A 12,381-nucleotide genomic window follows, 5' to 3' on the forward strand; every position below is an offset into this window, starting at 1 on the left:
TTTATATGTTACACTTCCTATATTCATTTCATAATCAGAATTAACATTTATATTATACAATTAATAAGTGTTAATTCAGTTTATAATACAAACAAACTTTATAAGTCTTGGATTATAAAATGGCAACTACTGGTATGACAATGCAAGTTTGATTCTCGAGTTCACAAAATGGTTGCAAATATGTTACTGTAAAAGCAGAAATTTTCGCGAGGGTTTAATTTTCGCTATATTCGCGATGCCCTACATCTCGCGAAAATGAATCCTTGCGTAAATATTCACCATTAGTATAATTCTAATTCAAGCAAGATACCATTTACACAATTTCGTGAATATTAAACCTCGCAACATACTCAAAATTTCAAATTCGTGAAATTTTGACCCCGCGAAAATATGTGCGTTTACAGTACACAGATATGCAACCAGCAACTGGTGAAATTACACAAACACAAGGGGATTCAAATAGTTATGGTTTGCTGTGCTCTCCAGCATCATCTATAATTCCTTAATTTCTTAATATCATTGCAACAGCTTTGTAATCACAACACAGATCTATCCATGACTATCGGGTATCATTTTCATCATAAAATTATTGCACTGTTGGATAAATCATGGAAGTTTAGGTCATACACCACAACTACAACTAGAGGTCTCATATTTTATGAATGTTTTCATAATAAATCCGGTCTATAAGAAATAAACAGATGCATTAATTCTACCTTCATTTTCATTCTCTGTTTAGAAACTAGCACACAACAAAAACCCAAACTTTTAACTTTTGTTTCAGCTTTGTAAAACATCAGCTTCTGGAGACTACAAATGAGCTGCACCATTAGAAAACCAACATAGTGCATTTGCGACCAGCATGGATCCAGACCAGCCTGCGCATCTGCGCAGTCTGGTCAGGATCCATGCTGTTCGCTTTCAAAGCCTATTGCAATTAGAGAAACTGTTAGCGAACAGCATGGATCCTGACCGGATGCGCAGCTGGTCTGGATCAATGCTGGTCGCAAATGGACTATGTTGGTTTTCTCATGGTGTGGCTTTTCAAAATGTTTTCAGAAATGTATCAAGCGAAGAATAGACAAATATCCCGCACACATTACAATAAATGTATCATGTGATCAAAGTCAGCCCCTGAAACTCAAGTTCATTGTTTAAAATCCTCCAATATATGTGTCAGCTGAAGTAACATAGTTCTTTGTTTCTAGTCCGGTGTTTTCATATATCTGGATTCCGTAGTTCTACACATGTACACACCAGCTTCTCCACATGAATCTGTGGTGGAGCGCAAATGATTTAATTCAGACACGACATCTTTTATCAAATCATCAGATTGATCAAACTCATGACCCAATAGATCTGCATTCTGGGCTATATGGACAGGGGAAATATTTTTCTCCCATCAAACAAAACGCCCAGTTTTCTGTGATGAACCTGTAGCCACATGTCAAGCTAAGCCTTCAGTCAGAACAACAAGTAAAGTTTATAAGTTATAACCCTAATGTCAAGTATTTCTTATAAATGGTATACTGTGAAATCATTTAAAAACACTAGCATATAATTTTAGGCTTGAGCCAAACTGGCTATTTTAACGGAAATAGATTTTTGGATATTAAAGGTAAGATAAATGGGAATTTCATTTGTGCATATGGATTCAAGTGTGGATTAAGATAAAATTTGGAAATAAGTCCCTCCCCTCTCCCTACCCCCACAGAATAATGAGTTTTCAGTTTCTCATCACAGTGTTTGAGCATGTTCCAAATGCAACACTTACAATCAATAACTCCAGTGTCCAATACACAATGGTTGTTCCTTACACACGGTATATCGTGACAGTTTCCCAGATGGCCCGTGTGCGAACAGTGACAGACTTTATATCTCCGACAGGAGTTGGAATTTTCCTCCGCATTTTTGTCCACAGGTAGTACCACATCCTTGTTGTAGGGTACCATTACCCTTGAAACTTGTCCCATTTTACAAGCTATAAACAGAATCAAGATTACCACATCTTTGGAATAATAACATGTAATATAAACTTATGAAACTAGATTTAACAGTATAATTAACTTAATCTGTCAGGTAGACCGAAAACTTGTGAGCTAGATAAATAAGAAGTCTGTTCCTTTTTTAAAATTATATTTCTCCTATATTCTTGATAGAACTGCTGAAAAAAATAAACAAAACTGGAGAAAAATTTGTTCGTCAACTGTTCAGCTGCACTTAAACGATAGACAAAATGTGCAAGTGAGAGGTTCTGATAGAAAGTAACAACATATTCATACCACACACAGCAACTGTATAACGTGATACACATTTATAAAATGTATAGAGACTTTTGTGTAATATTATGTCAAACATTTAGGACATAATGTAAAATCCTTTAAGTTCAACAATAAGAATTAATATACAAAATGGTATTGTAAGACTTCAGCCAAGTATTTAGGGGTAAGCATACCTTTTCTGCAAACGTAATGAGGGCATTTAGCAGAATGTCTACATTTCCTACGATATAAGACACAAACTTCATCATGCTTGCAACTGTTCTGTTTACATGGATGTGTGACTTCGGACTGTATACCATTTACTGGACTTTCAACTGAAACAGATAGAGATATTCATAGATATAGTAAGGGTACTAAACAATTGGGCCTTGACCGCCCTAGGTCACTCACCTGACCTTGACTAACTGACCTTGAATATGTGGATGACACACTGTATCATAAATGCTAACAATTGTATTTAGTATGAATAACATAAATACTGAAATACTTGAGCAAAGATTTTACCAAAGCATGAAATCTGTAATTAAATACTCAGTGACCTTAACCTGGAAGACATGACCTTAAAAATGTGTTAAGACACACTGTCACACAAAACAAAAAAATCTACATAAGACAATACAGGAAGTACTCCCCCAAGTCATCAATCTGAGTATAAAATAAAAAGCAGAATAAAACAAGAGGGTCATGATGACCTTGGATCGCTCACCTGATTAATATGAGCTACATGTTTCAAATATCAAACTGATGCTAAAATATTAAGAAAGTAGGTCAGTAGGTCACATTCATGGTCACTGAAAGTCAGTTTTAAGATCAGTGTGCAAAACTGTACATGTCATCCAAATTTCAAGGCTGCCTCTTTGAAAGAACATCAGTAGGTCAAGGTCACAGTCAGGTGACCCCTAATCACTTAAGGTCATCAGAAAATTATAACTTAACAGTCTAGGAAATGATCTGATAATTTTTTGAATTATTTTTCACTATATAACTGATATAATAAGAGACCCCCAGGGTGGGGCCTCTTTTCACCCCAGGGGTATAATTTGAACAATCTTGTTAGAGATCCACTAGGCAATGCTACATACCAAATCTCAAAGGCCTAGGCCTTAGAGTTTCAGACAAGAAGAGTTTTAAAAATATTTTCTATTATATAAGTCTATGTTAAACTTGGGACTCCAAGGGCAGGGCCTCTTTTCACCCCAGGGGCATAATTTCAACAATTTTGGTAGAGGAACACTAGGCAAAGTAACATATCAAATATCAAAAGCCTATGCCTTGCAGTTTCAGACAAGAAGATTTTTAAAGTTCTTTCCTATGTAAGTATATGTAAAACTAGGGACCCCCAAACCCGCCGGGGCAGGGCCTCTTTTCATCCCAGGGTAATGATTTGAACAATCTTTGTACAGGACTATAAGGCAATGGTTCATACAAAATATTAAAGGCCTAGGTCTTGTGGTTTCAGGCAAGAAGATTTTTAAGTATGTAAAACTTGGGACCACCCCCCCCCACACCCCTAGGGGCAGGGCCTCTTTTCACTCCAGGGGCACAATTTGAACAAATTTCATAGAGGACCTATTATATAGAGAATGTCATACGCCAAATATCATGGCTCTACGCCTTGCGGTTTTGGACAAGAAGATTTTTAAGGTTTTTCCTTTTGGTTGCCATGGCAACCAGAGTTCTGCATGGAATTCAATTCTTTGAAAAATTTTGAAAGGGGACCACCCAAGGATCATTCCTGTGAAGTTTGGTGTAATTCTGCCCAGTGGTTTTCAAGAAGAAGATTTTTTTAGAAAATGTTGACGGACACATGACAGACGACACACGACGGACATTGAGCAGTCACAAAAGCTCACCATGAGCCTTTGGCTCAGGTGAGCTGAAAATGGGACATATGACTCCAGTATAGCACCCCTAAACACTTTGTATTACGGCTACCATTAACAAACAACTGGTTTTTTTTGGGTTTTTTTTTGGTTTGATTTAACATTGCGCCAACACAATCAGAGAGCATATGGCGACTTTCCAGCTTTGATGGTGGAGGAATACCCAAGGTGTCCCTCCCTGCATTTCGTCACAAGTGGACACCTGGATAGAACCACCAAGCTCCCACAAGCCAGCCAGTTGGCATCCTTACCTGACAAATTCAACACCCCAAGTGAGGCTCAAACCCATATCCATGAGGGGCAAATGATTTGAAGTCAGTGACCTTAACCACCCGGCAAAGAAGGCCCCAACAAACAACTGAAACATCACAATCAACTATACCTGTATATGGTTTTACGGAGATACATTCACCACTTGCAATGATTGGTAGTCTCTTACAAACTTCAGCTACGGCCTGTCCTTCAAGTTTTGACGTGTCTACACATTTGTTCATAATGTATTCACAATCTTCACTGTAACAGAGGAATATATTATCCATAAACATAGAAAATATATATATGCTGCAAAACTGTTTTCATCCTTTCAGAATACAGTAAAATTCCTACTTACGACCACGCCGAAATTACGACCGCACCGCTAATATGACCGATTTTGCAAAGAACAGAATATTTCCTTCTTAAAAACAATGGTCGTTTGTCCGAAAATGCGACCAGACCGCTAATCCACTAATGCAACCACCAATTTCAGAACTGTTTGATTTTTTCACACTTAATCAATCACTGCAATTACGACCACTCAAATTTATCCGTATGTTACCGCGAATCCCCGCGGGAATTAACACGTGCGACATCGTGTTAACACGTTAAGCGTGTACATTGTGTATTTATCCGTTAATTGCTAACAAGTCTTTTTAACGTTATCAAAACAACGTATCAAACTGTTTGATTGTCTGAAATTGTTATTTAAAGATGTCTGGTGTTTTACATCGCTATTTTAACACAAGAAATTGTTGAAATAATTAATTTGTTTGTAATTAGACGAATGCCCGCTGATCGAATTGACTGGATTAAAACGGATTTAATTATGTTTGTTTGTTATTATTAATGTAAATACGTTTGGGATTTCAGCAGAGAATGAAGTTTGAAAAGGTTTGATATTGTTGTAATTGTCTTTAATTGAACAAAATTCAAATCAATATCATTTAAGTGCGTCCTTAATTAATACAGAGTTTGATCCGTAATTCTTAGATTGTATTCCAATGTGTTATTATCTGCCTTGTCCACTAATCATTTTTTTTTTTTTGTTGGGTTTAACGTCGCACCGACACATGATAGGTCATATGGCGACTTTACAGCTTTAATGGTGGAGGAAGACCCCAGGTGCCCCTCCGTGCATTATTTCATCACGAGCTGGGTAGAACCACCGACCTTCCATAAGCAAGCTGGATGGCTTCCTCACATGAAGAATTCAACGCCCCGAGTGAGGCTCGAACCCACATCGATGAGGGGCAAGTTGAATTTGAAGTCAGCGACCTTAACCACTCGGCCACGGAGGCCCCCTGTCCACTAATCAGACCAGACCGCTAATAAGACCAGTTTTACAAAGAACCATGGGTGGTCTTAATAGCGGAATTCTACTGTACATTAATATTGCTGCCATTATGCAAAAATACTAGACATCTATCCAATTAAACACTGCAAAACTGGAATGTGATGAATTCTATCATATTCACTCCAGTATGTTTTATTAGTTTTCAGTTTATGACAGGCATCAGATTAGGGCTAGTCCAAGAAAAAGGCATCAGATGGGCAAACATTAATGGGGTATGTAGGGGAAGGGGGGAACAAGCATTAAAATTGTGTTTCTTGGAGGTATTTTTTTCCATTGTAATTAGGTTGGAGTGGCGTAATAACATATTCTCACTGTGATGGTAGGGGCAATTCTTACCACGGAGACTGACCATTTATAAATTGTGATAGTTAGTGCCAAGTTAGCACATGAAATTAACAACAGTAAAGACACAGCAATGTAGACAGTTACTTCCGTTTACCAGATATATCCATAATTTTATTTATATCTTTGAGATTTATCTGCAGTAGTCATGCTTTCAGTAAATTGTAAATTCAGTTTTTCATTAATTTCTTCAGAAAAATTCATGACCTGCAACAATTAGATCTCACCTTACCGAAAGATTTTTCGTTTTGGTCAAAAATATATTACAACATTTACCTAGTATCACTTTTCCCTCTGTAGATCTAGTTAGTCAATATTAAACCATAAACACACTAAGAGCTAGTCTATTTGAGCCATGCCATAAGAAAACCAACATAGTGGCTTTGCGACCAGCATGGATCCAGACCTGTTCGCTAACGGTTTCTCTAATTGCAATAGGGTTTGAAAGTGAACAGCATGGATCCTGACAAGACTGCGTGGATGCGCAGGCTGGTCTGGATCCATGCTGGTCGCAAAGCCACTGTTGGTTTTCTCATGGCGCAGCTCATTTATTGATTTTGCTGGGTTCAGAGTCACACTGACACAATCAAGGTACTAAGGCATCTTTTTAAACTTTCCTTGGTAGAGGAAGACCCAAGGTTCCCCTCTAGGCACTGGTAGGACATGGTAAGGCACCTATGTAGAGCAATGGACTTTCTGTAAGCCAGCTGGGTGGCTTCCTCACAGGAAGAATTCTACACCCAAAGGGGTTTCCAACACGTATCAGTGAGGAGCAAGTGATTCTAAGTCAATAACCTTATCCACTCAGCCACAGAGGCCAATATGAAAGCTAATTTAATTCTACAATTGTGTTTACACTTACCGACATATCTGTGTTGGAGTTGGTTTTCTCGAACATGGCTTGATCTGGTAAGTACAAGCAATTGCTTTCCACATTTCTGGTTCACAATTACGAATATCTGTAAATATTCAATAAAATTCACCGAGTTTAAAGCATGCTTTTCAGTTTACTATAAACAAGAAACTTTACCAGAGTTTCTGGTGTTCCCTGCCTAGGGACATTTTTACATAAAACATACTATCCACCAATACAAAGTCCTACTGTCTTAATCTAAATTCTGCCATCAAATTATCATATAATGCCAAGTAATTTAAAAGCAATTATGTAATTGATGGCAGAGTTATGGACCGGACACAAACTGCGACTGACATAAAAGCACAGACCATTTCTATCTCCCCTTTTTTTTTTACTTTGAAAAAGGCTGCGGACAACAAAACGGTTATCAAATTTGCAAATAAAATTTCAATTAAAACAGAATTACTTTAATAAATGGTATGTTGTTTTGTATGATTGATTAAATGCATTACACTATCTGCTATATCAGCAAAATCTGTAGATTTAAAAGTAGTTGCAAAAAGATGCCAACTTTATGAGAAAATTTAAGAGATACAATTTATCAATCCATTCATTAAACAACAATCATTGAAATAATAAATCTCTTTCAAACTCTGAACTCCCTACATGTTCAGCATTTTCAAACAAGTGTATATTTGGTTTGGAAGTTTGTAACTCAATCCTTCTCTTTCTCTATAGGCTATCTTGGAAATGCTTATGATTTCTCTAAATTTGCACTCTCCATAGAATGTGAAATTTAGTAAAGAACAAAACTAATCTGAACATTTCAGTAAACCATATTTTACTAGTGGGACAAGTTTGATCATGTAACAGTGATAAAACAGCTCTGAACATTTCAGTAAATCATAACTTACTAGTGAGACAAGTGTGATCATATGACTGTGATAAAACTGCCCTGAACATTGCAATAAATCATAACTTACTAGTGGGACAAGTGTGATAAAACTGCCCTGAACATTGCAATAAATCATAACTTACTAGTGGGACAAGTGTGATCATGTGACAGTGGTAAAACAGCTCTGAACATTTCAGTAAATCATAACTTACTAGTGGGACAAGTGTGATCATGTGACTGTGATAAAACAGCTCTGAACATTTCAGTAAATCATAACTTACTAGTGGGACAAGTGTGATCATGTGACTGTGATAAAACAGCTCTGAACATTGCAATAAATCATATCTTACTAGTGGGACAAGTGTGATCATGTGACTGTGATAAAACAGCTCTGAACATTTCAGTAAATCATAACTAACTAGTGGGACAAGTGTGATCGTGTGACTGTGATAAAACCACCCTGAACATTTCAGCAAATCATATATTACTAGTGGGACAAGTTTGATCATGTGACTGTGATAAAACAGCCCTGAACATTTCAGTAAATCATATCTTACTAGTGGGACAAGTGTAATCATGTGACTGTGATAAAACAGCTCTGAACATTTCAGTAAATCATAACTTACTAGTGGGACAAGTTTGATCATGTGACTGTGATCGATAATGTCTTTTCCTAGGATAATACCCAGTCTAAAATAGCATGCACTTCAGTGGTGTTGTTAGTACTAAAGTCATATTATGACATCATTAACTTACATAATGCAAGAAAATACCCACACTCACCACAATTTACATTTTGCAATAACTTTTTATGTGACAGAGAAATAATTATGTTACTTATCTGTCTGTGAAGGGCAGCAGTTTTCAAAACTGGGTAAGAAACCTTGATAACACTTTCTCTAATTCTCCACTGTTATTTGAGTTGGAAAAACCTACCTGTCTTATATAGGCAGTAATGTGAGGTCCTCATAATCACTTGGTTTTGCAGACATAATCTGTAAGTTTTGCAAACTGGAATAACATTAAAGTTTGAGACAGAAACGGAAATAAAAGATATATATAACAATTTTAAACACTTATCTTACCCTTGACAGGTATGGAGAGGTTAGGCAAATTAATTCTTCCTTTCTGCCATATAAGTACATCATCCCTTGCTGCAGTATCAGCCTCTATAGTGCAGCTACGGAAGAGTTCTGCAGGGCGATTGTTCATGTTTGTACAATACTGTAACCCCTGACATCCAAGTTGACACGGCTGCTCAACTGGAAAAATGCAATATGAGGATGTTTTACTGAATGCATTAAGGCAAAATATAAGTTCTTCAATTGTGTAAAGCAACTCAGCACTGTTCCCTGATTTTAACCTTTACCCTGCTAAATTTCTGAAATGGACTGGTTCTTCATTCAATTTGGGCAATACTATTCATTTTTCGAAGGGGTGTTCTCAGAAAATTTACTGACAGAACGGCAAACAGTGCAGACCACGATCAGCCTGCACGTCTGTGCAGGCTGATCTTGGTCTACACTGGTCGCAAAGGCTGAATTCCTTGCTGCCAGCAGGCTAAAGGTTAAACAGGAGTATCACCATACCTCACTTTGAGCACTCTGCAGTATGGTGAGCTAAACATTGACAACTTCATCGCATAATCAACAGCAAACTTTCTTCTATGACAGAGGCAAACAGATAGTATTTAACAGAATCAGAGTCAGATTATATTGCATTATCTAATCTGCACTTCACAGTCAAGTCAAAAGACCATCATTACTTGAGTTTCAGTATGACATGACATGTTGTCTCTGTCAATGTCTTCAAATCAATATACTTTATCTGTTGTTTATAATAAATCATTCAAAGGAATTGGTAAAATATTTAACATTGTTGCAAAAGGTAGTTCTGCAACTAGGAACAAAGTAGAATTTAGTTTTAACAATTATATTTCAAAGCATCAAGATCATACTTAGAAAATTCAGCCAATAAATATAATTATACTAGTAGGTCGTGAGCTTGATTTTTGTTGGCTAAGATGTCAAGCAAGTTTTCATTATGGGAGTCTATGTCAAATTCAGAATTTTCTGCAATTTCAAATAGCGAAGCAAATTCAGTAAATTAATATCCCCCACTGAATAGTTTGTTTTGTGAATGAGGGGACTATATTTAGAAAGATATCTAATTTTTAGATATATTTATGAATTTTAAAACAACTAAAGGGCAATAACTCTGCAGTTGCCAAAGAGATCCTGATGAAAGATATGCACCATCGTCCTATAGTGATCTATATTTGTATTCAATTTCATCAAGATTTATGTTATGTGAGAACTTATTGATTGTAAAACTATTAAAGCACAATAACTCTGAAGTTACTGAAGTGATCCTTAAGAAAGTTGCACACATTCTGTGCCCTATAGTGATTTACACTATTGTAAAGTTACAAGAAGATCAATCTATAGGTTACTTAGATACAGGTAAAAATCTCCATTTTTTTACCAAATCAAGGGGAAAAGCTCTTACAGGAACAAAGGGGATAATTCTATATGTGAAAAATGGTCAGAAGCTTATTAATAATTATGTTAAGTTTCGTGATTCTAGCTATAATATTTTTTTTAATTATAAGCATTTTCAATTTCAGATGGACGGATGCATGCACCAAGTGACAAACAGCCGGACAAACAATGCCACACTTATATACCTCCACCTTCGATCAACTTGGGATAAAAATCCAATAGAGTAGATTAAATCAAAACTTGTTCTAACTTCAATTTGTCTCAAGCAGCAACCTGTCTTAAGCAGCCAGATTGTGTTGCATTCTTGGTTGGCTGCTCAATACAGGTTTGACCGTATATTCAATCTTGAGGAGGGTAGTTATTGTTCACATACACCAATCCTTTGTATTATTCCAGGTTACCTTTTACTTTAAACCAGGAATTCGGAAGTAACAAATGTGCAGAACTCCCTTAAATGAAGAGAACAGTTCCAAATTCAATTTTTGTGCAAATATACAGAAGTAAAGTTTCTGTTTGTTTGTTTCAGAAATATAGGAACAAATAATCTTAAATTCTAAGAATATGAAAAAGAAAATACCATCTTTAAGGCAGCTGTGCATTTCAATCTCCTGAGTTGACATAGGGGAAGAAAGGTAACCACAAGTTTCTTCAAATTTGGCAATACTTGCCCACTTCCAACTGTGAGTCTGCAAAGACAAGGAAAGATTTACTAGTCTGTTTCATAAATTAAGCTTGTCTACAAGGTAAGAATATATTTAGTGTGTTCCATTATCAACTGTGTCAGACAATATCTTATAGTATTTTTCACGTGTTATTAAAAAATTACAAAGGAAATAGTATAACATTAACCATAGAGAGTCAAGAAACAGCCTGTTTCATAAATGAGCCTTGCCATAGGAAAACCAACATAGTGGCTTTGCGACCAGCATGGATCCAGACCAGCCTGCGCAGTGCAAAGTCAGTGCGAAAGAGGATAACTGCTTCTCAATGTCAATGTAGTTACCCACATTTTTGCACCATTGTATGCCAGTTATGTAATTTTCTACAAAAATGGGTCTTTTAAACTTTTCTTCAGTTCATATGTTGACGTAATATAAAACCATTTTGTGTTTCAATTTTCATCTAAAATCAGTTATGATAGCAAAAATATACTTTCACACTGCAGTTTAACTCTATCATCACACAAAACCTCACAACATGATCATATCTACTTGTGAAATATTTAAAACTTACACTTAAAACCTTATCTCAAACTGTCAAACATGCATATTAATTCATGTAAAAAATATGTGAATTTATCTGTTTACTTTTAGCATTTTCCCAATGTAAGCAATTAAACCCTCTCATCCCTTTACAATGCATGGAAATTTCACATTTCAGCAGTGTTTTTGCATTTATCTATGCAAATGTCAATCCGGTAATATAAACAGAATTTTTGCACATTTATATAAACATTTTAAATTTATTTGTAAGATAATATAATAACACCAGGTGGTGTAACAAAACATAACCCGCTTAAAATCATGGTGACACATTCTGATACATATCAAGCTAATTTCACAGCAATTAAGAAGTATTGCACCATCATGTATCCATAAATAACCCTATTTATTACATCATTTTTGAGTAAATTACTGAAATATAACAGTGAAATATTTCCTAATTTCATGATAAAAAATATCATTTATATTTTTCACTAGTAGTGTGAGAACAACAAAATATGCTGAAAAGACACAAAAGAAAATGAAATTTTAGTTTTCTATACATCTTCAACCTTTAAACACAGGATCTTATATTTTAACTTTTTGGCAATGTCACTCATGAAAATCGCGCATATGGTGTCGTGTTAGAGAACAAGATGTTTTTACCTTATACTGAAACAAACAAATATCTCCTAATTTGATTCAACTTTTTTACAAAATATAGAGATTGGGTTGTATGGGTATACCATAATTATGTTCTTATAAAATACTACGAAAATACCAAATAAGTGGGGGCAAATCACCTACT

At 35.8% G+C, this 12,381-nt stretch overlaps 1 protein-coding gene across 1 annotated transcript in view; it reads right to left on the reverse strand.

Annotated features, from left to right (window-relative positions):
* LOC123530690 (reversion-inducing cysteine-rich protein with Kazal motifs-like) overlaps positions 1-12,381 on the reverse strand; it is a 92,609-nt gene that overhangs the window by 14,804 nt on the left and 65,424 nt on the right. Inside the window, exons 10-15 of the mRNA XM_045311442.2 lie at positions 10,949-11,057; positions 8,956-9,132; positions 6,982-7,078; positions 4,548-4,678; positions 2,456-2,596; positions 1,775-1,981 (exon numbers count right to left, since the gene is read on the reverse strand). Coding sequence (XP_045167377.2) covers positions 1,775-1,981; positions 2,456-2,596; positions 4,548-4,678; positions 6,982-7,078; positions 8,956-9,132; positions 10,949-11,057 — 862 coding nt within the window. The remainder of the gene's footprint in view (positions 1-1,774; positions 1,982-2,455; positions 2,597-4,547; positions 4,679-6,981; positions 7,079-8,955; positions 9,133-10,948; positions 11,058-12,381) is intronic.

The sequence above is a fragment of the Mercenaria mercenaria genome, chromosome 11 (genome assembly GCF_021730395.1).
Source record: "Mercenaria mercenaria strain notata chromosome 11, MADL_Memer_1, whole genome shotgun sequence".
Lineage (NCBI taxonomy): Eukaryota > Metazoa > Mollusca > Bivalvia > Venerida > Veneridae > Mercenaria > Mercenaria mercenaria.